General features: G+C 43.9%; 1 protein-coding gene across 2 annotated transcripts; it reads left to right on the top strand.

Annotated features, from left to right (window-relative positions):
• Positions 1-26860, top strand: FOXN4 (forkhead box N4). 2 transcript variants are annotated; one of them, XM_084648638.1, is made up of 10 exons: positions 1-118; positions 993-1081; positions 12517-12680; positions 13231-13346; positions 13445-13558; positions 14838-14965; positions 15481-15577; positions 16490-16697; positions 24711-25091; positions 25755-26860. In XM_084648638.1, exons 2-10 carry the CDS (start codon positions 996-998, stop codon positions 26003-26005), a joined length of 1545 nt encoding a protein of 514 aa, XP_084504764.1. In that variant the 5' UTR covers positions 1-118; positions 993-995; the 3' UTR covers positions 26006-26860. The 2 variants fall into 2 exon arrangements, with proteins under 2 accessions (XP_084504764.1, XP_084504765.1); XM_084648639.1 differs by lacking the exons at positions 1-118; positions 993-1081 and adding an exon at positions 1933-1970.

Genomic DNA, 26860 nt, shown 5'->3' with positions numbered 1-26860 from the left:
CAGCTCCTGAGAGGGAAATTTAAAAACGGTTTGGAGCCCGAAACTGCAGCCAAATTACAAAAGAGAGAGACCCCTGTAGACCGGAGAAGTGCCGCCGCCGCCGCCGATCTCGCTCCAGGTACCACCCCGCGGGGCTTGCTTCGCTCACCGTTGTGTAACTAGCGCATTGCATTCTCCTGCCCGCACAGAGGGTGTAATCTACACGTTCCTCTTGAGCAACATGGGCAGAGACACAATGTTTAGCTCCTGTTTCGCGCAGGGAGGTCGCAGGCTTGTCCTGAAAACTGGGGTCCGCCTTGTGGGCGCACGTAGGTTCTAGTTTGCCTCACTCCGCCTTAGCTGTACTTTCAGAACAACAGGGTCGCAAAGAGTTAGGCTTCGGGGCAAGTTGTGTGACTGACCCTTTCCCTCCCTGGCTGCTAAGCTGATCTCATTCATTGCCACCGCTGCTTGCATTATGGAGCGTTTTTAAATGACTCTGCAGTCACCCAGATTTTTTGTCAAGCTTGGGTCTTCACATCAGTTCTTTGGCAGATTTTTTTTCTGGTAATAACTTAGATGTACTTAAAATATTAGCCGTGGTCATTTTTAAATGTCGTTTAGTTTTCCTGCATTTTAAATGGTCAGGTCATATGATTTTGTTTAGTATATAAAAACTGACACACAACTGGTTTCCTAATTTGGTGGGTATTTAGTTGACACAACCCTGATGCTGTAATGGATTCATTTGACCCTTCCATTTATTACATCAGTTATATATTCTGCATTATGTTCTCCTTTGCCTTTGTAAAATATTTAGACATTTCATAGCCTAAGTAAAACATTGCTCTTAAAAATGATAGGAAACGTGACAACAACAACAATTATATCTTACATTCCAGGTTTTTTAATTTGGAATTTTTTAAATTTTCCTCCATACTGCTGAAATGCTGGATAGCTACTTCATACCTATATGATTTTTATTTTTTTTATTTTTTTGGTCTTCCCCAAAGGAGATGATAGAAAGTGACATTACATCCATGATGTCAGGAATCATTAGAAATTCAGGGCAAAATCATCACCCCTCGCCGCAGGAATACAGGTGAGGAATTTATCCGTTTGTAAAGAGGTGTTGCATCCTCATGGCCCATTAGATGACTTTAACAGTTGTGTATGTTTCTAAATAAAATCAAATATTCCAGAAATCCTCTTTAATGAAGAAGCTAATTACATTTAGCTCTTGTCCTTAAAAGGATTTTTCTCTTTGGTGACTGCTTGTAGCATACTATGTGCTCAGAAACATCCTGGCTTAAAATGTTTTGATAGTAAATCATAGTCAGTGCAAATATGTTCAAAGCCTGGTGTGAACTTCTGGCATAGTCTGTGCTCTACGTGATTTGCCAGACTATGATACTAGCCTCCTGTCATGTAGCATTTTGAATTGATAGGAAAAACAGGAGTCATGTTCAACTAGCAATTGGGAAGGTCCTAATTAAAATAAATATTTACTTTAGTTCCCAAATGCATTCATATGCCAAACTACTTATAATATGAACAGGAACAAACTTGGGTTTGCTGACAACCTTTAGCAAGTAGGCATTTATTTACCTATACCAACACTTACCCATTTACATTTTAAAAAAAAATCTTTTTTTCTGAGAAGTCATGGGACAGTTACGCATGAATTACAGTGCTTTGGGTTAATTCAGCTACATCTTATCACATGAGGTGATGTTTTATGAAACACATTGTAGCATGTGAATCAGTGCAGCAAAGTGAAGAGGGCTTTTTTTGGTTTGTTTTTAAATGCTGAGTGGGTGACTCTAACAGCCAGTGGGTGTTTTCAACATTTCCTTGGGTAAAAGTGGGCAGCCGTATGTGTTCTCCTTCTTCTTCTAGCCTCTCTCTATTCAAAATGCAAACATTGCCAGGCAGCTTCTTTCAGCGCAACAAGTGATTTGTTATACTGGGTGAAGCCACTATGGAGAAAGGTTTGTGAAACCCTGTTTTGCTGTTTATTAAAGCACTGTTTGCTCTAGGCATTTTGTTGGTTTTGTAAATATTGGTAAAGAAATGTCTGTTGTTTAGGAAGGGTGTGGGTGACCTGTGGATGCTCAATTGTAAATCAGTATTAACTCTCTGAAGCATATAGCACTGAAACAAAAACCATTCATATAGAGGAGATTCTTTAATTCATAGTAGCAAAAAAAAAAAAAAACCCCAAAAAACCCCAAGCATTTTGCAGGATATAACTTATTTTACTTTTAGGACACACAGCCAGAGTATCTTAGTTTACTTGTTTCAGAGTAGCAGCCATGTTAGTCTGTATCCGCAAAAAGAACAGGAGTACTTGTGGCACCTTAGAGACTAACAAATTTATCTGAGCATAAGCTTTTGTGAGCTACAGCTCACTTCATCGGAGCATGCCACACAGTACTCCTTTTCTTTTCGTTTACGTGGAGATCAAGCAGGTTTTAAAACTGCTTTTAGTTATGTATCCTATAGTCTTAAAGCTAATAGCTCCTACATCACTAAAGTTGTTTTTAACTAGTTTGAGATTTTTTTAAAAAGTCTTTTCTGAGTTATGTGACCTCATTTACAAGTAGTAACTTCTGATAAAAATGCATCGGATCTGAACTACACTGCAAATATGGAACAGTATTTGTCCTACTTCATGAGAAAACACTTTGGATTATGTAAAAGAAAATCTTTTAGACGGAATGATTTTAAGAAAAGAATAGACCTGTCAAATTCTATCAGCTCTGTTTACTCTCCTGCTGTCACCACAGTCCAAGACTGGAACCCACAGTCCTGAGTTCTCCATGGGGGAGCAGAAGGGCTCCGCAGAGTAGGAAATGGCCTCCAATTAGTGAATGGGAGGCTGGGACTGTGCTGAGAAGACCCTTCTGTCTCACTTAGAATCTTTCAACTGGACAGTTACACTTAGAGGAGACCAGGCTTTCCAGGAAGGGTAAAGAAGGGAACAGACAGAGGGAGAGAGACAGGAATGAAAGGCAGCAACTACAAATAATTTGTACATGTGGTTTATAGAGAAACTGTGCCCATGCGGTTTAAAGGTCAGATTTGAAACATTACAAGGTCTCCCTTGTTTTAAAAAAATCACTTTGGCGGATCTTGAGAGCTTCCAGACCAAGAGCATATTTAAATGAGAGAGAGTGGATGGAGTGGAGATATGGACTGTATTACTCAGTAAAGTCCAGACACAGACAGACTTGTATGATGGTTTCAGATACACATTTTTGCACAGATTCAACAGTGCAACATAAAACACCATCCTTGCTAAGTGCCATCGTCTACACCCTCAACTCCTCCCTCCTATGGGATGTAGGTACCTGCCTACTTTGCATAAAAGGATGCATTTCCAACTCCTCCATAGAAAACATTCTCTCTCACCCTTCGAGGTTACCACCTTAAGGGTAGCAGGGACACACACTTCTATTGACTGCAGCCAATACTTTAGGGAATGATAAAGCTGTAGAAGAGCTTGCTGGGATTGGCATACCCTGAACATGTTGCTCTTACTAATTCGTTTTTAAGATTAAACTGATTTTAGTGTAAATATTTTATTTTTCAAAACTGAAACAACAGGTGACAAGTTTATAATGCAATAGAGTATCTGTGGGTGTTCCAGTAGTGAGCTAAGCAAATTATAGGTTCTGAGTCAAAGCCTATTAAAGCAATGGAAAGACTCCCCTTGATGTCAGCGGGCTGTGGAGCAGGCCCTTGAGGGGCAAAGTTATTCAGCTTACAAATGCTGTGGTCTCTACGAATATTCTTTTTGGTAGAATTTTACAAGTAAAACAGAATGGCAACTTTGGAACCATTAAGGGCCATTGGGCCAAATATTCATGCACTAAAGCAACTTTACACAACAGAGATTTTAAAAGTTCCTAAATATGTACTGATCCCAAACACAGGAGTGGCTATTTATTTGCTAAACAGTGCTCTAGTTCCAAATCAGCATGTGGGTGAAACTGTGCATTTTTCCCAAAAATCAATTGATTGTCGATTCAGTAGACCCACTTGGGGGGAGGTATGGGGAAATATGGTTATCAAATAACATAAGGGACACGTCTCAAAATACATACTAAACTATTCTAACTTTTATAACAGTTTAAATCTAGACTGACTTGACCACAGAACTAACTGGCCCCAGAGCACGCCAGAGTCTTATATAATGGGTCTGATTCTGCACTGCAGTCTGTTTGCGTTTAGAGTATCAGGCAAAACTCCCAGTGTTGTCTCTGGAAGTTTCCTCAGAAATGACTGTGGCACTGGTCCAACTACTGTAATCCAGGTTTTAACACCTCCTAATGAAGGTCTGAATTGATTTTAACTGGCATTTCAAAAAGCCATACACATTTTCACAGAGCAAGTACGTATTTGTTAAGGGTGGGACATTAACAAAAGTCAAAACATTCACTGTTAAGAAATATTCAACATTTTTGCTCACGTTTGACTCTCTTTGTTTTTAGAATATAGCAGCAGCATACTGGTTTTGGCCAATCGCTAACCTACTTCTGGGCTACATATGTTACAGGGTGAGAACAGTGACATGCCTAAAATGCTATGTTTGGACCACATGCCTCTAGAATAAGAAGGGAATGCAAGAGTAATTCATCTGGCCTAATCAGCATTTATGCAAATACAAGTTTAACAGAGTCAAAGAAACATACTTGTGTACTGGTATAGCAAGGAATACTTTTAAAAGCGTCACTAACTAAAATGAAATGTCACTTAAGGAATCACATTACAAATAGTAAATAGAGCTGGTTAGGTAAATTAACTATTGTCTGGAGCTTATCACTTTGTGTAAAGGTTGTTGGACTTTCAATGTAGTGTAGTATAACAGCATCCTCATTTTCCCCTATTTCTGATTTATTTGAGCAGCCTTGTACAATATTTTTGAAGGACTTGCAATGTGAGTATAAAGTCACTATTCATATTAGGTTAGAATAACGGTTTAAATAGGTAGCTCTTAGCCAAAAGATGTTTAAATAGTCACAAAGCACTGACTGTATGAGTAGAAAATATCTACTTTACTTGCGTCATATACTGGGTGAAGCGCATCCTCAAATAAATAAATAAACCTTTAGTGTTTCAGGAATATAAATACACAAAATTATCACAGGAGCATTAACTCATTAGATATCCTGGCTAAATTCTAACGGATGTAATTACATTCTTCCAACATAAACTCCCCCCACAGATTCATCTGGTTAAGATATACCTCAGTTCCTGTCCTAAATGGTTATGTAGTATGACTTGTTCCAATAGGCCCTGATTCAGCAAGAGATTTAGGCATGTTTGTAGTCCTATTGAAACCAATGAGATGGAGAGTTATGCACATGCTTAAATAACCTGCTGAGTTAGACCCATAAACAGCTGTTATGTTCCACTCCAGAGATCGCTGCACTTCAGTGGTGGAAAAAGGGCCTTGTCTACCGCTTGTATATCAGTTTGTTTGTAAAATGTTTTGTGACAGGATGTGCTTGTAAGATACGACTACTGTATGTCGGGAAGTCAGGCTACAACATGAGCAAACCAAGTTTGGAATTTGGATCTGTGAGGAGCAATCTATGATTTAAATATTTTCTATATTCATCATTGGGGACAATCACGATCAGGGAGTTTGGGTTAAAATAGAACTTGCTGCAGCTAAAAGGTTACAAATACATAATTAATACAACAGTAATTGTTCCTGAAGAGAATTGCAGCGTCCATTCCCTTGACACCGTGACGTGGCTGAGGGATTTTATCACCTTAGTTGCTTTAAGAGAGAAAGTTCCTAAAAACGAGTCAAACTCAGGGTGCTGAGAATTGATTTAAATGGATTAGCTCAACTGTTGCCCATGCAGTTCCTGAAATTTAATAATCAATGTAAAATAAAAAATGATGGCCCTTGCTTCTCAAATTATTTTGCATTTACAATATTCTTACTTCTAGCTCTGCCAGTCTATGGGCCCCATCCTGCCAAGTTCCAAGACCCCTCCCTCAGTGTTCAATGAAATCAGTATAGAGGACCCTGAACCCCTCACCGGAGGGGCTTGGCACCTAGTTCAAGACCTGGGGCAGAAAATGAATTTGGTTGAGTGTTCAGTTACCACAAGAAGTTTCAAATACTTGTGGTACAGAACACTTCTCCTTTTATCTATAAAGCTCTCCCACATCCCCAGTGAGCTAGAATGCTTGGATCTCTGAAGCAGTGGGTAATACTCCTGACTTAGGCCTGGTCTACGCTAAAACGTTAGGTCGACCCAGCTATATCTCTCAGGGGTGTGAAAAATCCACAGCCCGGAGCGGCATAGTTAAGCCGACCTCACCTCCGGTGGGGAGACCACGAGTCAATGGAAGAGTTCTTCTGTCAACCAAACTACTGCCTTATGGGGAGGTAGATTACCTAGGCAGACAGGAAAACCCCTCCCATCAGCATAGATTGTATCTAAGGTGCAGCGTTTCAAGGGTACACAAACCCATGGTCATTTACACCTGTGCAGCGTGAATGTAGCATTCTACACTCAGTTGGCACTGGAGTAGATACTGGTACAAGATGCAAGGCAAAGGGAAATCAATTCATTGTTGGTAATCAGGAGATCAAACTAGGGACATCTAATGAAAGCGAGCAAAATAGCTCTAGCTCACAGCCAGCTGCTTTTACCAGTTTATACAGCACCATGTACGTAGGGCCAGACTTTGTCTCCCTTCTTTACTCCAAGTAGAAGCCAGGTTTGCTTCCATGGAACAACTTGCAGAGTCAGGTGCTATGCAACATGAGTCAGTTTGGCAGAGTTGTGTCCACAGCAGGGAAAGACTGTTGTGTAGAGCACAGCAGGGAGTCAGCAGCTACAGATTCACTTCCCAGCTCTGCGATTGACTTCCTGTGAGACTTGGGCAATCATGCAGTTCCCCCCACCCCCACCCTCCTCTCTGATATTGATCTGCTGCCACCGGGCGCTGTGAAACTTAACTGAAATGTAGAAACCATTCTGATAGCCGTTAAGGTACCATCTACCAGAGGCTAAGCATCTTTGCTCGAGAGGTCTTTGAAGAGTTTTGTCCTTTTATCTTGACTACTATAAGAAAAAGGAAAAGTGAAACAGCAACACTGCACACAGTGATCAGGTTTTTGTTTTTTTTCCAAAGCCCTGTTTTTTTTAATGCCGGGCAGGGGTAGTCAATTATTTTTTGTCAAGGTCCAAATTTCTTGGTTAAGGTCCAGACTGCAGAGAAAATAATAAAACAACAACAAGTAGTAAATAAAAAGATTTCAGGGTCCGTTCAAAAGCATCTGGCAGTCGGATTTGGCCCACGGTCTGCCTATAGATTACCCCTGACGCCGGGGTTTCTAAACTGTGGTTGACGGAGCACTTGGTGGTGGTCCAGGGAGAGCTGTCTGGTCTCTAGGGCTACCTGAGGTTATTTCCAGGGGACCCAGAAATGAGAAAAGGTGCTGGGAACAAGAAGCAGCAAGCCCGCCTCATTGCCTGTATGTAGGGGACACTGAGTCCCTGTAAGAGACAGAGGGGAAGCTGGATTTGTTGGCAGAGACCCAAGCCAGCCATTAGCAGGAGAGGAACTTCCAAAGGAACTGTGGAGACAGAGAGAGGTGCTTGTGCTACATGGGAGATGGGAATCAAGTGGCAAGGAAGCATTTGCAGGGGCAAAGGAGGAAAAGGGGAAAGAAGAACAGAACCAATAAAGTGAGGGGCAAAAATAGACAGTGTGACTAATTCACTCCATTTTTAAATGACAGAACATTTCCTGCATTGGAGACAGCTAAAAATATGTAAGCAATTGGTGCAACTGCCTAAGGGATGTTTGCAATCACAAACGAGAAGGGAAGTTCTCTTTGTCACCACAGTGTGAGTGGAGGTTTCCATGAGAGCCTCTATGATACTGCCACCCACACTGACAAAATGTTTGAGAACGGCTGCCTAAGAATTTACCACTTTCCTAGACCATCCCTAACCTTCAAATCTGAGGCTAACCTTAATATCCTCAGCCTGAGCAGTTTGCTTACAAGCCAGGCTGCCTTTATAGAGCGTTAGGGCAGTACAGACAAAAAAGAACACCCGTAAAGTCTCCAGGAGAGAGCACAGCGTGCTCCCTCGGCAACAGCCGCCATCTTGAACAGAAACTGCTTTCCAAAAATGGAGGGCTTCTCAGCAAGCAAGCAGACAGACTCCTTAGACATTTTCAGTAAGTATGTGTTAGATAGACTCCATCGGTATTTAAATTAATCTGAGCCACACATACCTGGGGCTGTACAAACACACAGGAAGACATGAGCCCTGCCTCCAAGCGTTTACCATTAATTTAAGACAAAAAAGAGAAGAAGGATACAATGGAGATCTACAAAACAGATAGTTTTGTATGCGAGTTATATCTATGTAGTTGTACATTGGGGGGTGGGGAGGGGATTACACAGGTGGAAGAAGGTTGAACTCCATGAGTAGATAAATTGCCAGCTAGCTACTACTATGCATGGTTTAACTAAAGCAGATGGTTTGATTTGCATTTTTTCCCCTAAGAGTCAAAGACACACCCAGAACCCATCTACCGTTAGAAGAGTTGAATTTATATTGCCTAGTATATTTGTACATTTACAAAACCCAGCCATGGGACAGCTCTCCCTGTGTAAATCTTTGTAAAAGATCTGAGCTCTCATTGCCTGGATTGGGTTACTGTGAAATGGGAAGTATAGAAGTGACTTGAAGTCACCACTGCTGAAATTTATGTTTGTTTTGAAGACAACTCAAAGAATAATCCCTTTATGCCACATGCATTTTTGGTAACCTGCTTAGATTCTACAATTTTACTACAAACTATTAACATTTGTTAGAGTACTTGTCAGTCTATTTTAAAAAATAGTTGTAAGAGAATACATCAGAGCTGTTTAATTGAACAAAACAAAGGTCTGTTTTGTTTTGATGGGAAGTACAAAGTCAAATGCAGACTAGAAGCCTATGCTAGGATGGAGGGGGCTAAAATTTGTTTTACAAATGGATCGGGGCACTCTATTTCACTGTACCCTTGTATCTGGTTTAAAATGGGGCATAGTGACTGATATATTATCTTTAAAATATGGCCTCTATGCCCCTCCCTGTCTCTGTTAGAAGAGGTCCATGCTTATGTCCAGTACACTGTCTGCACGCTGTTCTGCGATGTTGTGGAATAAGGATGCTGTGTAAAAGGAAAGATGTGCTTCAGGTTATACTAGGAAGTAGGAGAATCTTGAGCTTCCTACTGTTCAGACAGCACCCTATTCAGGCTGTTTGCAGTTAAGGTTTCTGACAACATCTAACCACACAAAGTGGATTACTAATCATTTAGGCTTCTAGAAAGAGCTGGATGGATCCACTTAACATTAAGATAAAGCAAAGGAATTCATCAGTTTTCCAAATAGATAAACGTAGAAAGGTTATTGTGCAAATATGGCTTCTGTGGTCCTCCTATTTGGAGCTGTTTAGCCTATGCTGTGGAGTGGAGAGAGGGCATGTGGCAGATTCATTTCCTGACAGGAGGCGTGTGCAGTGGGTTTTGACCCTCACCGCCCATCTGACCCCATTATTTGTTGAAGGAGCTGACTTGTTTGGAAGGACTGGCAGGGACCAGGGTGCCAGATGGCATGTGTGTGTCTGTGTGTGTGTTGTGTGTTGGCTGTCATTCAGCCAGATTAATGTGAAGTTTGTAAAAAGGAGGAGGGAAAAAAACAATTAAGCAAGAATGCCAAAAACAATGGAGGCCACGTGCCACTGGGCAACAGTCGTTTGCAACACAATGGGTTATCGGCTTACAATGAACGGGTCCAACTGTTGCAAACGACATGAGCCTGCCCAGTTTTCAAATCATTTAATGCTCTTGTTTACTTACAACCCAGCCAATCGCTAAGTAGGGAGAGTGGTCACCTGATGTTCTTTTTATGCATTTAAGTCCCAGGCCTCACAAAATAACTGAACAGTGGTAACCATGGCAATGCTAATTATTGCACTATAACTACAGTAGGAGAAAGAAACCAGGGTAGCCTCGGAGGAGGATTTGAAGACGTTTTTGGCCAGGATTTGAGCTTTGGCTTCTGCTTGTTTTGTATTTTAAAATCTTTGTGCAAACAAATAAAGTTCTGCCTTAGAGATCTACTGGGTAGTGGAGTTTGGGGAACTTTTGAACTACTGAAAATCTTGACTAGAAAAAGCTAAAATCTCAATAGCCTTTTGGGCTGCAACACACTGCTGTTTTTGCATTTTATGTTAAGCTGATTTAGACTTATGTAAAACGTACAAGATGCTTCAGCAGAAATATGATGTATTGACTGCCTCTGTCTCACCATTTGACAATGGACACACATTAGTGCTGTGCACCTGGCTTTTTAAAAGGTCACTAGTTGACCGGAGAACATTTTCAGTTAGGGTGTTTTAAAAAGAGAATCTACAGACTCAGGCTAACCTGTGTCCTTCCAAAATAGAAACGTTTTCAACGGCTGATCTGTGCAGTCCGTACTCAGGGCTATGTAGAGATATCCCCCTTCCTTACGTGAAGTGGTGCCCGACTTTCTCAGCACAATTCAACATGAGTAACTCTCACACCCACTTGTAATCGTTGTAACTCACTGACTTCAGTGGCAGCTTTGAATTGAGTAAGAACGTTTGCAGTTTGGCCCTCCATATAAATGTGTTTGTTTTTGCTTTTTATGCAGTGATTTCTTTATCAGAAGTAATACAAAGTTGATCATCTCTTTCTAAGAGCACAGCCTGTGCAAGCAGGGCAAAATGTGCCGATTTCTAAATGAAACTTTTCACCAAGAGAAGTCTGGCCCGGTTTTCCATTGGCTTTATCAATTAAGATAGTCTGCATTTATGGTCATAAACTCTTACAATCTGAAGATTTAGCACATCGGAGGTGGTTTTAAAAAATTAAGTTGGGTATAATTCCATTCGATCTCACCAAGGACCGAATGGAGGAGATCTGCAGTTCATCCCACAATCTACAGATTTTGCTTTATAGTGAAGATTGCAATATGCTGGTTTCTGAAGCCCTCCTAGCTTCTATTTAAGGAAGGGCTAGATCTGAATTTTTGTTATAACCTGAATCCAGTTTCCCTTCCTGGTTCTCATACACTAGCACAGTGCTGCACTGTTTGGTTTTCAGATGCTGCAGAGGAATGTGGATTTGGAATTAAAATAAAGATCATGGAAACAGTTCCATAAAAAAAAACTTGTTTTTACAAAATCTTATTCTCAGCTGAAGTTGCCCTAGCAGTGTCCATCTGGAAATGGACAGAGACCCTTTAAAGATCTTGTGTTAACAGATTTTTTTTTTAAGTTTCTCAGAGTGGTTAAAAGAAAAGGAGTACTTGTGGCACCTTAGAGACTAACCAATTTATTTGAGCATGAGCTTTCGTGAGCTACAGCTCACTTCATCAGATGCATACCGTGGAAACTGCAGCAGACTTTATATACACACAGAGATCAAGTCTGCTGCAGTTTCCACGGTATGCACCCGATGAAGTGAGCTGTAGCTCACGAAAGCTCATGCTCAAATAACTTGGTTAGTCTCTAAGGTGCCACAAGTCCTCCTTTTCTTTTTGCGAATACAGACTAACACGGCTGTAACTCTGAAACCTGTCAGAGTGGTTAGAACATTAATAATCTACTGCTTCAAAGGCCCCCCCGCACCGTTTTAAAGTAATTTTTGAGATAAGTACAAAACAGTCACTCCTGTTCAGTACTTAGGTACCAATTCTAAAAAGCCTTAAGCAAACACTGGGCACAGGAATAGTCCCACTGCAGTCAATTTTCCATTACCAGTGTTCTGTGTGGGTTATTTTAAATTCAAGTATTTTTCTTTTAGCATGCCAAACTGGACCTTTGCCCGAGGCAACAAGTGCTCCTAGTGCACACCTGTTTGGTGCGATAACTGAATGTTTACAGCACGGGCTGCACGTTGAGAGCCACTTCAACCTCTGAAAAGCCGCATTTCAGATGGAAACGCCAGCAGCACTTGGAGTACAGCACCGCTGTGCTAATGCCCTTCTCTCTCTCTCATACTTCTCATAATGTTCAGCTGACCACGATGCAGGGAGATCTCGACAGAACAGTCTCCTAAATTGGTCCTGGTTCAAAACAGAAACACTTCAATGCCTGCTAAATAAAATGTTACCTCTCTTACAAAGGAACACACGGAGGCATTATGAATGGGAGATGGGCCTGAACAAAAAATTCACATCTTGAGCTTTGGATCCACATCCCAACTTTCATGCATCCGATGAAGTGAGCTGTAGCTCAGGAAAGCTTATGCTCAAATAAATTTGTTAGTCTCTAAGGTGCCACAAGTCCTCCTTTTCTTTTTGCAAATACAGACTAACATGGCTGCTACTCTGAAACATCCCAACTTTGTAACTCGGACCCACGTCTACTGTTAACTTGCATTAGGCTGGGCCGCCCAGACATCCGTCTTACCCACAGACAATCTAGCAGAATCTTTGTGCTCTTTGGTAACCTCCCACCTTGTTCCCTGCAGACTCTTGGCTTCCACCCCATCTCAGTTGAGTGAAGATGACCTTCCAAGCGATTTGCAGTCCTTGTCGTGGTTGACCTCTGTTGATGTTCCTCGCTTACAACAGATGGCTAGTGGAAGAATGGACTTCAGCATCAGCTCTCAAGAGTCGATGCTGCAGCAGACAGGTAACTTGCCCTGCTGTTAACTGACAAATAATAATAATAAAGAGAGACAAAACTCCCTGTAACAAGCTTTCTTGTTTGTAACTTTTCACAGTAAGTACATTAGATCTAGCTCTCTACATCCTGTTGCCTTTTGTTACAAGAGATACACCCTATCTTTTTTTATTTATTTTTTTTTAAAGAGGCACTGCGTACTAGGGGTTAGAACAAAGATCAAAGAGTCTGGACTTGACTTTTATGCCCAGCTCAGCCTCCTTGTGTGATCTTGGTGCAAGGACTTCATTCTCAGAACTTTCTCAGTACCTCTGGAAATAGTCATTTATCTCTGTGCCTTTGTTTCAACATCACTAAAATGAGAATAACTTACCAACCCTGCAGCTGTGCGCTTCATACAGCCTCTCAGTTAATGGTCACCAAACTTCTCCTTAGTCTTAACATTACTTCAGCAAACACACTTATTTGTGTTCACTTTATGGAGCAATTTATGCCATTAGACTATACAACCTTTTGGGGCAAGGATTTTAATTTAGCCTTTGTGCTTTTTCATGAATAGGTCCCGTGCCAGGTAATATGCATTCAGCAGGTGCTCCAGGAGCACTGATTCAGGTGCAGGCCAGTCTGCCACAGGGAATTCTGGGACTGAATACTGTTACACCGCATGGAGCAAACGTAAGAGCTGACCTGAGCGGGTTAATTGTCATTGCAATGTTTGCCAAGGAAAGATGTTTGACTATAGGACCAACACTTCTGTCTTTTCATCCCAATAGATGAGCCAGTACACAGTCGGAGGGCAACCATCTCCTAGTTTACAGTCACAGCACTTGCTTTTCCCTGCTCCTCCTTCACAGCAAGTGTTTGCCATAGCACAGAATGTGCAACAGGTACTATTATTTGCCATGCAGCCTGCGTCTCAGAGTAGCTGTACAGATCGGATTTGCAGGCTCTTACACAGACCTACAGATATTCTACACCAAAGTGAACAGCCGAGCTAAAATCACCTTGAATCCCTCTAACCTAATCTCTGTGCATGTGCCTTTGAGAGACAGGTTCTAAAATGCCAATTCTAGGAACCATTCAGGAGGAAAAACACCACTGCCTTCCCTACCACTGGTGATGTGCCATAGAAACTCGGGATTGGGAGTGTTCCCTTTCAAGAACCAGTAATCAGCTGCTTATTCCAACTAAGTTGTCACTACACAATCCCCCCCAAATTGGAAGAAAACATTCTATCCGTGTGTCATTTTACCCACCCTCAGCCGGCTTCTTGATGACTCTGCTCACTGAAACAGCAATGCCCAGGGTCTGGAAGAGTACCCCTCCAGTCCATAGCTGCAGCTTTTGGGGAGAATTCCATCACGGCCCTCTCCCCCCGTGACACTCCGAGAGGCCAAGGACGGAGTGGAAACGGAGACAGAGCTGCTCTCGTTCCATCCCTCTCCTCAGCTCAGGTCTGCTTTGCTGCCAGGAACAGACTGCACCACACAGCCCACATAGTTCTTCTACTGTGGATATTTAAAAAAAACAAAACCCCACTTTAGTCAGTCTCCAGAGCTTCAGGCCAGTATTTTACCAATGCCAGATTGCTCAAAAATGTGATGGGCCTGAGATGGGTAGGGACAGCCTGGGATGGAGCTGTGACAATGTCACAAATTACAAACAAATTATTTGATAATAGCATTCGGATGAGCAAGAGCCTTGTGTGCTACTGTATAGTGAACCGGAACTGGGTAGCTTTTGGTATGTTCATTTTAATGATGTCCTGTAATTTGGTGTCTGAATCAATTAGAGTCTAAACGGCATAGGAAGTGCCTCCCCTTGCAAAAAGGGAGGGGGGTTGCACGGTGAGGGGAGGGGAGAGGAGTTTCATTATGAGAAAGAATGGAATTTGCTGTAAACTCTCCATGTCCTTTAGTCCACACTTGGCCTCACCAACTGTGGGATTGGTTAGAATCTCCTGTCTCTTCAGCGCACAGGAGCCTGTTCTGGGAAGTCTTTCTGTTGCACCCGTACTGTCTGGAATGTGATCTTTTCCAGGGAGCTTTCGTGTCTCATCAGTACAAAGCCAGAAATAACACATGGCGTGTGTGTGTGTGTGTGTGGGCGGGCAGAATGGGGAAAGCTGAATCTTCTGACAGTTTTCCCTCTTTCTTCTGAATATAGTGTAACCCAGCTGCAATATACAATGCATCCTATGGACCCCATCCTCAATATTCTCAACCTCGCCTTGCCCCTCACACTGCTCAGGAAGTCCATCCAAAACATTATCCCAAGCCAATCTACTCCTACAGGTGAGTGGAGGACAAGCTGGGATATTGCTCCCAGCCTGCATTTGGCATGGTTATAAATGTATCATACTTGGCACAGCAAAAGCATCCGTTTCCTTTCCTAGCATAAAAGTCATTTACTTTTCCCATGATCTTGACAGAAGCCTTCTCTGGAGAGGCAAATCTGCATCACTCCTCCCACAGCACTGTGCTGTTCTGTCCAGGTTGCTAGCATAGTTAATAATAGTGGAAAGACATTGACAAGCTAATCCCCTTCCAGCAGAACAGAGGTGGTGTAACAGCGCCAAAGAGCTTGGTTCCCAAGATTTCATTATCTTTTTTGGACCCTTAAACACGGAAGCTGGGTAACGTTACTGTAGAGCTGATGAGACCCCAAGTGCAGTGGGAAGTGACTGTTCACACGGGCACGTGTGTCTGGGCAAAGGTGGCTGTCAGGTTGCTAGGTAAAGAGGAGGATATTATGGGCCAGCACAGTCTGAAGAGGGAACTGGCTTTTATCTTCTCTCTCTTTCTTTCAGCTGCTTGATTGCAATGGCATTAAAGAACAGTAAAACGGGCAGCCTCCCAGTGAGCGAGATCTACAGCTTCATGAAGGAGCATTTCCCCTACTTCAAGGTAAGGAATCAATAAGCTTTTATGACTGAAGGGAACAAAACAGGCCTAGCCACTTGCCAGTGCATTCGATCAGTAGCATCTCAAAACACCGTGTACCAAAACCAACCACCCCAGACACCCACGCATCTCCCCTGCCTTTACCCTGACTGCATTTTAATTCTGGAGTCACACTGTGTCTAGGGGAGCAGGCTATTTATGCATAGGCCACTGGGCATAAACAGAGAAAACGGCCTGGGCCACAATATATGGCACCATGACCTCATCCCCCCTAATCCCCTCCTTGGGCTGTCCCCCAAAGCAAGAACACCCCGAGAAAAGGTGGCCTCAAGAAACGCCATCCCTGGTAGCCTTGGAGCCTCGCTCAGATCTTCCTAGGTTTTTACACGGGGCCTATTGCTGTGACATCTAAGGGCTGATATCTCCCCCCTACCCTCAAGCAACTGGTGTCCAGTTCCACAAACTCTGCCTTGGGCAGACCCATACATGTAGCAAGTTCCACAGCCAGTTGTCCACCCCTGAAAATACCCTGCTGCCTCCAGCCTCCACAGAGCACGTCTAGCTGGTCAACAGCACAGCATCAGCTGAGAGCACCTGGCAGAAGGGCAAAGTGCCTAGGGAGAGGGGCTGTCTCAGAGATGAATCAGACCCAAACTGCTTTATTTAGGTTGACACCAATGCCTTGAGCTGTGCTTGGAAGCTAGTGCAGCCCAGAGCCTTGTGACGTACTAAAAACGTGAGCAAAAGGAGGCTGAGTGCGATATGCTGAAAGCTGCTTGCATTGCTACGTGGGTGGGCAGGTTGTTATGATCCACGTGGCCTGTGAGAGTCTCCCATGGAGAATTCACAGTCCATCCACCCGACGGCTCTCCTCACTGCAGCAGCTTATTCGAATAACAACCTTCTGCCCTCCAGACAGCGCCCGATGGTTGGAAGAACTCCGTGCGCCACAACCTCTCCCTGAACAAGTGCTTTGAGAAAGTGGAGAATAAAATGAGCGGCACCTCGCGCAAAGGCTGCCTGTGGGCCCTCAGCCCTGCCAAGATCGACAAGATGGAAGAAGAGATGCAGAAATGGAAGAGGAAGGACTTGGCCGCTATTCACAGGAGCATGGCCAATCCAGGTAGACTGGCATTGGGCTTTGCCCGCTTGCTGTGTAGAAGAGTCACAGTAAACGAGATGGTTTGGCCAGTCGAACATAAATTGTTATACAGAGCAGGGCTTGGGAAAGGAGGGAAAGTGTTTCAGAGGACAGGGTCGCCCTGCGGGGCTCGTTGCGTGTAGACATAAGAACGGCCATATGGTGTCAGACCAAAGGTCCATACAGACCAATATCCTGTCTACCAACAGTGGCCAATGCCAGGTGCCCCAGAGGGAGTGAAACTAACAGGTAATGATCAAGTGATCTCTCTCCTGCCATCCATCTCCACCCCCTGACAAACAGAGGATAGGGACACCATTCCTTACCCATCCTGGCTAATAGCCATTGATGGATTTAACCTCCAGGAATTTATCCAGTTCTCTTTTAAACCCTGTTATAGTCCTAGCCTTCACAACCTCCTCAGGCAAGGAGTTCCACAGGTTGACTGTGTGCTGAGTGAAGAACTTCCTTTTATTTGTTTTAAACCTGCTGCCCATTAATTTCATTTGGTGGCCCCTAGTTCTTATATTATGGGAACAAGTAAATAACTTTTCCTTATTCACTTTCTCCACACCTCTTTAATCTCTCCTCATATGGGACCCGTTCTAAACTAATAATAATTTTAGTTGCCCTTTTCTGAACCTTTTCTAATGCCAGCATATATGTTTTGAGATGAGGAGACCACATATGTCCACAGTATTCAAGATGTGGGCGTACCATGGATTTATATAAGGGCAATAAGATATTCTCCATCATATTCTCTAACCCTTTTTTAATGATTCCTAACATCCCGTTTGCTTTTTTGACTGTCACTGCACACTGCATGGACGTCTTCAGAGAACTATCCACGATGACTCCAAGATCTTTCTCCTGATTAGTTGTAGCTGAATTAGCTCCCATCATACTGTATGTTTTGTTTGGGTTATTTTTTCCATTGTGCATTACTTTACATTTATCTACAATTTCATTTGCCATTTTGTTGCCCAATCACTTAGTTTTGTGAGATCTTTTTGAAGTTCTTCACAGTCTGCTTTGGTCTTAACTATCTTGAGCAGTTTAGTATCATCTGCAAACCTTGCCACCTCACTGTTTACCCCTTTCTCCAGATCATTTATGAATAAGTTGAACAGGACTAGTCCTAGGACTGACCCTTGGGGAACTCCACTAGTTACCCCTCTCCGTTCTAAAAATTTACCATTTATTCCTACCCTTTGTTCCCTGTCTTTTAACCAGTTCTCAATCCATGAAAGGATCTTTCCTCTTATCCCATGACAACTTAATTTATGTAAGAGCCTTTGGTGAGGGACCTTATCAAAGGCTTTCTGGAAATCTAAGTACCCTATGTCCACTGGATCCCCCTTGTCCACATGTTTTTTGACCCCCTCAAAGAACTCTAATAGATTAGTAAGACATGATCTCCCTTTACAGAAACCATGTTGACTTTTTCACAATTTATGTTCTTCTGTGTGTCTGACCATTTTATTCTTTACTATATTCTCAACTAATTTGCCTGGTACTGACTTTAGACTTACCGGTCTAATCACCTCTAGAGCCCTTCTTAAATATTGGCATTACATTCGCTATCTTCCAGTCATTGGGTACAGTAGCTGATTTAAAGGGTCAGTTACAAACCATAGTTCATAGTTCCGCAATTTCACATTTGAGTTCTTTCAGAACTCTTGGGTGAATGCCATCTGGTCCCGGTGACTTGTTACTGTTAAGTTTCTCAATTAATTCCAAAACCTCCTCTAGTGACACTTCAATCTGTGACAATTCCTCAGATTTGTCACCTACAAAAGACGGCTCTTTTTTAGTTCTTTTACTGTGTTTAAGTTGAGCCTCTATTATTGGTGTCTTTGAAAAGCATCCATGGAGCTTGCAGGGATTTCACTCTAGTCACTGGTTTCAGAGTAGCAGCCGTGTTAGTCTGTATTCGCAAAAAGAAAAGGAGGACTTGTGGCACCTTAGAGACTAACCAATTTATTAGAGCATAAGCTTTCGTGAGCTACAGCTCACTTCCTCAGATGCATATCGTGGAGACTGCAGCAGGCTTTATATATACACAGAGAATATGAAACAATACCTATTCCCACCCCACTGTCCTGCTGGTAATAGCTTATCTAAAGTGATTTCCAGCACAAATCCAGGTTTTCTCACCCTCCACCCCCCCACACAAATTCACTCTCCTGCTGGTGATAGCCCATCCAAAGTAACAACTCTTTACACAATGTGCATGACAATCAAGCTGGGCTATTTCCTGCATAAATCCAGGTTCTCACATCCCCCCACCCCCATACACACACAAACTCACTCTCCTGCTGGTAATAGCTCATCCAAACTGACCACTCTTCAAGTTAAAATCCAAGTTAAACCAGAACATCTGGGGGGGGGGGGGTAGGAAAAAACAAGAGGAAACAGGCTACCTTGCATAATGACTTAGCCACTCCAAGTCTCTATTTAAGCCTAAATTAATAGTATCCAATTTGCAAATGAATTCCAATTCAGCAGTTTCTCGCTGGAGTCTGGATTTGAAGTTTTTTTGTTTTAAGATAGCGACCTTCATGTCTGTGATCGCGTGACCAGAGAGATTGAAGTGTTCTCCGACTGGTTTATGAATGTTACAATTCTTGACATCTGATTTGTGTCCATTTATTCTTTTACGTAGAGACTGTCCAGTTTGACCAATGTACATGGCAGAGGGGCATTGCTGGCACATGATGGCATATATCACATTGGTGGATGTGCAGGTGAACGAGCCTCTGATAGTGTGGCTGATGTTATTAGGCCCAGTGATGGTGTCCCCTGAATAGATATGTGGGCACAGTTGGCAACGGGCTTTGTTGCAAGGATAAGTTCCTGGGTTAGTGGTTCTGTTGTGTGGTATGTGGTTGTTGGTGAGTATTTGCTTCAGGTTGCGGGGCTGTCTGTAGGCAAGGACTGGCCTGTCTCCCAAGATTTGTGAGAGTGTTGGGTCATCCTTTAGGATAGGTTGTAGATCCTTAATAATGCGTTGGAGGGGTTTTAGTTGGGGGCTGAAGGTGACGGCTAGTGGCGTTCTGTTATTTTCTTTGTTAGGCCTGTCCTGTAGTAGGTAACTTCTGGGAACTCTTCTGGCTCTATCAATCTGTTTCTTTACTTCTGCAGGTGGGTATTGTAGTTGTAAGAAAGCTTGACAGAGATCTTGTAGGTGTTTGTCTCTGTCTGAGGGGTTGGAGCAAATGCGGTTGTATCGCAGAGCTTGGCTGTAGACGATGGATCGTGTGGTGTGGTCAGGGTGAAAGCTGGAGGCATGCAGGTAGGAATAGCGGTCAGTAGGTTTCCGGTATAGGGTGGTGTTTATGTGACCATTGTTTATTAGCACTGTAGTGTCCAGGAAGTGGATCTCTTGTGTGGACTGGACCAGGCTGAGGTTGGTGGTGGGATGGAAATTGTTGAAATCATGGTGGAATTCCTCAAGGGCTTCTTTTCCATGGGTCCAGATGATGAAGATGTCATCAATATAGCGCAAGTAGAGTAGGGGCTTTAGGGGACGAGAGCTGAGGAAGCGTTGTTCTAAATCAGCCATAAAAATGTTGGCATACTGTGGGGCCATGCGGGTACCCATAGCAGTGCCGCTGATCTGAAGGTATACATTGTCCCCAAATGTGAAGTAGTTATGGGTAAGGACAAAGTCACAAAGTTCAGCCACCAGGTTAGCCGTGACATTATCGGGGATAGTGTTCTTGACGGCTTGTAGTCCATCTTTGTGTGGAATGTTGGTGTAGAGGGCTTCTACATCCATAGTGGCCAGGATGGTGTTATCAGGAAGATCACCGATGGATTGTAGTTTCCTCAGGAAGTCAGTGGTGTCTCGAAGGTAGCTGGGAGTGCTGGTAGCGTAGGGCCTGAGGAGGGAGTCTACATAGCCAGACAATCCGGCTGTCAGGGTGCCAATGCCTGAGATGATGGGGCGCCCAGGATTTCCAGGTTTATGGATCTTGGGTAGTAGATAGAATATCCCAGGTCGGGGTTCCAGGGGTGTGTCTGTGCGGATTTGATCTTGTGCTTTTTCAGGAAGTTTCTTGAGCAAATGCTGTAGTTGCTTTTGGTAACTCTCAGTGGGATCAGAGGGTAATGGCTTGTAGAAACTCGTGTTGGAGAGCTGCCGAGCAGCCTCTTGTTCATATTCCGACCTATTCATGACGACAACAGCACCTCCTTTGTCAGCCTTTAGTCACTAGTACCTTTTAATTTCTGTTTAACTAACCTCCTCATTTTTGCATAGTTCCCCTTTCTCAAATTAAATGCCACAGTGTCGGGCTGTTGAGGTGTTCTGCCCACCACAGAAATGTTAAATGTTGTTATATTATGGTCACTATTTCCAAGCGGTCCTGTCATAGTTACCTCTTGGACCAGATCCTGCGCCCCACTCAGGACTGGATCGAGAGTTGCCTCTCCCCTGGGGGGTTCCTGTACCAGCTGCTCCAAGGAGCCGTCATTTAAAGTATCGAGACATTTTGTCTCTGCATCTCGTCCTGAGGTGACATGGACCCAGTCAATATGGGGATAATTGAAATCCCCCACTATTACTGAGTTCTTTATTTTGATAGCCTCTCTCATCTCCCTGAGCATTTCATCGTCACTATCACTGTCCTGGTCAGGTGGTCGATAATAGATCCCTACTGTTATATTCTTATTAGAGCCTGGAATTACTATCCAGAGAGATTCTATGGAACACGTGGATTCATTTAAGATTTTTATTTCATTTGATTCTACATTTTCTTTCACATACAGTGCCGCTCCCCCTCCCCAACCCCCATGACCTGTTCTGGCCTTCCCATAGATTTTGTACCCTGGAATGATTGTGTCCCATTGTTATAGCAATATCCTCCTTTAACACAAGGCACTCTAGTTCACCCATCTTATTATTTAGTCTTCTAGCATTTGTGTACAAGCACTTTAAAAACTTGTCACTGTTTATTTGTCTGCCCTTTTCTGCTGTGTCAGATTCTTTATGTGAATGTTTCTCGTCTGATCTGGCCCATACTTTATCCTCTTTCATCCCCTCCTCCTGACTAAAACCTAGCAAATCTCTCTCAATAGACTCTCCTCTAAGAGAAGTCTCTGGCTGACCCACGTGCGCCTCTGCAGTCATCGGCTCCCTCCTCCCCCCCATCTCTTAGTTTAAAAACTGCTCTGCAACCTTCGTAATGTGAAGTGCCAGCAGCCTGGATCCACTCTGGTTTAGGTGGAGCCCATCCTTCCAGTATAGGCTCCCCCTATCCCCAAAGTTTCCCCAGTTCCTAATAAATCTAAACCCCTCCTCTCGACACCATCGTCTCATCCACGCATTGAGACTCTGAAGAGCCTGCCTACCTGGCCCTGCGTGTCGAACTGGCAGCATTTCTGAGAATGCCACCATGGAGGTCCTGGACTTCAGTCTCTTTCCTAGCAGCCTAAATTTGGCCTCCAGGACGTCTCTCCTACCCTTCCCTAGGTCATTGGTACCTACATGTACCACGACCAGCGGCTCCTCCCCAGCACTACACAATAAGTCTATCTAGATGCCTCGAGAGACAGCTGCCAAGGAAGTTGGTTTGGCTAGCTGAGTGATTAGGGAAGCACCATGCTCTTCTGGCACACTCCAAGAGTGTTTATTATTGGCCTAAAACCAAACAGGTTTCTCAGGAATCATAGAATATCAGGGTTGGAAGGGACCTCAGGAGGTCATCTAGTCCAACCCCCTGCTCAAAGCAGGACTGATTCCCAATTAAATCATCCGAGCCAGGGCTTTGTCAAGCCTGATCTTAAAAACTTCTAAGGAAGGAGATTCTACCACCTTCCTATGTAACACATTCCAGTGTTTCACCACCCTCCTAGTGAAAAAGTTTTTCCTAATATCCAACCTAAATCTCCCCCACTGCAACTTGAGACCATTACTCCTTGTTCTGTCATCTGCTACCACTGAGAACAGTCTAGAGCCATCCTCTTTGGAACCCCCTTTCAGGTAGTTGAAAGCAACGATCAAATCCCCCCTCATTCTTCTCTTCCATAGACTAAACATCCCCAGTTCCCTCAGCCTCTCCTCATAACTGATGTGTTCCAGTCCCCTAATCATTTTTGTTGCCCTCCGCTGGATGAGGCCTCACCAATGTCGAATAGAGGGGAACGATCACGTCCCTCGATCTGCTGGCAATGCCCCTACTTATACATCCCAAAATGCCATTGGCCTTCTTGGCAACAAGGGCACACTGTTGACTCATATCCAGCTTCTTGTCCACTGTCACCCCTAGGTCCTTTTCTGCAGAACTGCTGCCTAGCCATTCGGTCCCTAGTCTGTAGCGGTGCATTGGATTCTTCCATCCTAAGTGCAGGACTCTGCACTTGTCCTTGTTGAACTTCATCAGATTTCTTTTGGCCCAATCCTCCAATTTGTCTAGGTCCCTCTGTATCCTATCCCTACCCTCCAGCGTATTTACCTCTCCTCCCAGTTTAGTGTCATCTGCAAACTTGCTGAGGGTGCAATCCACACCATCCTCCAGATCATTTATGAAGATATTGAACAAAACCGGCCCCAGGACCGACCCTTGGGGCACTCCACTTGATACCAGCTGCCAACTAGACATGCAGCCATTGAATCTAGCACAAAAAGCAGGCCTGGGTTTGCTGGAATAGTGCCTTCCATATGAAATAGTCAGCGTTGGCATCAGAACTGAGTCGCGGCAGCGCAGAAGAGGCAGATAATTTTTTTTAATGTATTTTTTGATTCAGCACTTCATCCAAAGCTTGCTTGGTGTGGTTCCTAAATTCTCCTGCCTCTGATCTTTCCAGCCCTGACCCACCCCGCCAGGCACTGACTTAGGTTCCCACCTACTGCCTCTCCCTGCCCTTCACTGTCTGATCATCACTCCCCTCACCTCTCCTGTGAGTGTCGTCTAGTGATCAATGCTGGGCAATGAAAGCCAGAACTCCTGGCTTTTATATCCAGCTTTGCCACTAACACTGAGAGATTTTGGGCAAACCAGACTTCAGCTCCCTGGGCCTCAGACTACTCATCTGCAAAACGGGTGCGCCACCTCCCACCTAGCAGAGTGGGAGGGAGGCGGAATTCATGCTGTACAATGCTTTGAGATCATCTGGTGAAAGGTGTTAAATTACCAACACCTATACGAAGCCCTGACTCCAGTTTTCTCAAAGTACCCCAGTCAGTTTTATCTTGAGACAGTAACCACGCGTCTTAATTGGGCATGCTGGCTCTTTCAGACTCAGATCAGATCCAAGATGATTTTATCTTCTGTCCCATTTTTGTCTGGTCGATTTATCTGAAGTCTTTGGACATTCTAGACAACTTCCGCTGCCTCTGCTGGTCAGTCCTTTCGCGCGCCGCATTTTAAACACCACATTTCATGCCTGTTCCGCAGAATTATTGAGATTTTTATTCATTCTCCAAGATTTCCCCATTTTTATACAAACGGTGTATTTGTTAAGATCGTATTAGCATGGCCGTGGCTGAAACCAAAGCTGACTTTCCCTGGTAAGTCTGGAACGTGTGATCAGACTGACAGAACATTTTATTTTTGACTGAAGAGTTTAAAAACAAAGTATTATTGAAGCTGTCATGTGGCTGTCCTAAAAAAACATACTTAAGATGTAAAGACAAGTTAAGCGAATCCTGAGTCAGATTAAAATTTCCTAATCTCTATCAACAAGGCGCTCACTGTAGGTCTGCCCCAGGTGGTTTGAAGAGCGTTAGCCTGCCTGCCCTGGTAAATATCATGCCAGGGTTTTCTTGGCCTGATCATAAGACATCAAAGACAAGACCTGTGTATGGAAGGGAGGGAAGAGTGGAGGTGGCAAGAGCTACCTGTCCAGCTCCAGAACTGTATTTCTGCAGTGTGTCTCTATTTACTGCCAAAAAGCAAAGCCTGCATCGCAGACCCTCAGCAGCCTCAGGACCTATTAGCCCTGCTCACACGATGGTAGGCAAGTATGCTCAGTTACTTGTTTTCTATACAGAGGAATTAGATAAACTAATCACCGACAGACCTGAGACCTGCAGGCGGCCTAGTAAGCAGGCAGAATCCGAAGTGTCCACACTGACCCACATGGCAGCAGCCCAAGGCCGAATTTCCATCTCCAAGCTGCAGCCCCAGCCCATGACGCTCTCTCTGCAGTCCATACCACTGCATCACCAGCTCCAGACCCAGGCTCGCATAGCCCCGGACTCACCGGCACCTGCCCAGACGCCTCCTCTCCATACTCTGCCTGACATGAGTCAGAGCCCCCTTCCTCACCATCCAATGCGCCGCGCACCCGCAGACTTCCTGAATGTGACAGCAGATATGAACACTGAAGTGGATGCTCTTGATCCAAGCATCATGGATTTCGCACTACAAGGTAAAGGAGAAGCTGGAGGGGAGGGAAGAGGAGGGGCGGGGTGTGTGTGTGTGAATTTCCGTACATGCTTCAGTGTAATTTAGCCCAGAGGTACAGTGTCCAGTGAAGATCAGGAGTATATGTGGGGGGTTAGCTTAATGGTTCATAAAAAGGCACCGTGGTCATGGCCAAGTCTGAGAACCTGCCTAGAACAGGATCTCCTAAGTGCTAATCCTAGCTCAGACAAGGACTTCCTCTGTGGCCGTGGTCGAGTTGCAGCCTCTGTGCCTCAGTTTCCCCACCTGCTAAAAGGAGAACTTCTCCCCCTGCCAGGGTGGTTGTGAAGATTAGCTAGGTCGTGTCCATGCAGCACGGCAGGAGAGAAGAGTGCTATATAAATAATATGAGTGTGGGTGAAGAATACGTTTTAAGCAGGTGGGGAGGGGCAGGAAAGTTAGCTGTGGACTGGCCAGCTGAACCTATATTACTCCTGCTATTCTGAATGCCTTTGTACCACAAATACCAAAACCCTAGTTGCTCACAAGCGTCATCGTATGACTGAGTAGAAATTAAAATCTTTCAGTTAAGAGAGTTAAACAGTTACTCTTAAGACCATTGTACACCTTGACCCCAGCCCACGGCAGGTCAAAACTGTAAAGGGACTGAATTTATCATCTTTTAAAGGAAATATATGGGAAGAAATGAAAGACGACAGCTTCAATCTAGATACCTTAGGTGCCTTCAGCAACTCCCCTCTCCAGCTCTCAGACTGTGACCTGGGCACGGCTGGCCTCACCCCTGTCTCAAGTGGCAGTGATTATTCCTTCTCAGACTTACAGGTCACAGGCCTCTACACTACTTACGCCACACTGGATAATGTAGCCTCATCACAGTACATGAATGGTCAAGGCAACAAGCCCATTGCTCTGCTTTAAGATTCACACATGCGAGGACCTAAGTAACTTGTCACAGGCCTATTCCCTCTGAGGCCTTGGGATATGATCTGAAAGCTAGAAAGCAGCTCCTTCTGCAGACCCCTGCATCATGCAAGGTATTTACCAGACCTCTCAGTGTGATGCCAAAATGTATCAAGCCAGTACTAGCACAGGGTTTGAGAACACATCTCCCTCTTCATCTTCACTGAGATCAAAAAGGATTTTGGCTGTTGTGATACAAGAACGGGGAGCTGACAAAACAGAGCATGGAATGCATCAGTTAAGAAAAACTTTACTAGAACAATTCACACACTTGTCACATTCTGGTTAAATGTAATCCAATGCTCAGAACTAACGTCGTGTGCAGGACTGGCATGCAGATCCTATTTGACCACAACACACACAGGAACCACTGCAGCAGCTCACTGCTCCCACAGGACCGAGTCAGAGATTCCAAGAACTACCTGATCGTATGTGTTTGTTTCTTTTTTTTCAAAGAGCCAAATAACTGCAGCCATCAAACAAACAGAGATCACATGCCATTTCTGGAAACACTTGCAATGCCAACACCTTTCTGATGTAACTGTCTTTAATGTATTGTTGCGGAGGCGGGGTGGGAAGGAGGGTTCAAGCAGAATTTTTTTAAATCAAACCCACAATTTTCTTATCTAGAGCTTAATAAAAAAGGAGGGTTAGGAGCTGACCACGTGAAGGCGGTTGTAGGGCTGAATTATTAAACTGATCACTGGAGTGGAATTTTAGGAATGACATTTATCTTAGGCTAAAAAAAGAAAAAGAAAGATTAGGTTTGTTACAATAGTTTCTGTGTATTGTGCTTCCATTGAGTCTTGTGCT

The sequence above is a fragment of the Lepidochelys olivacea genome (genome assembly GCF_965140295.1).
Source record: "Lepidochelys olivacea isolate rLepOli2 genome assembly, chromosome: 15".
NCBI lineage: Eukaryota > Metazoa > Chordata > Testudines > Cheloniidae > Lepidochelys > Lepidochelys olivacea.
The sequence above is the reverse complement of the archived record's forward strand: the minus strand, read 5'-3'. Positions and strand labels throughout refer to the sequence as shown.

Coding starts and splice junctions, on each gene's coding strand:
- FOXN4 (XM_084648638.1), top strand. CDS start 996: ATGATAGAAAGTGACATTACATCCATGATGTCAGGAATCATTAGAAAT. Junction 14,966..15,480: donor AAGCCAATCTACTCCTACAG/GTGAGTGGAGGA, acceptor TCTTTCTTTCAG/CTGCTTGATTGCAATGGCAT. Junction 15,578..16,489: donor AGCATTTCCCCTACTTCAAG/GTAAGGAATCAA, acceptor TCTGCCCTCCAG/ACAGCGCCCGATGGTTGGAA.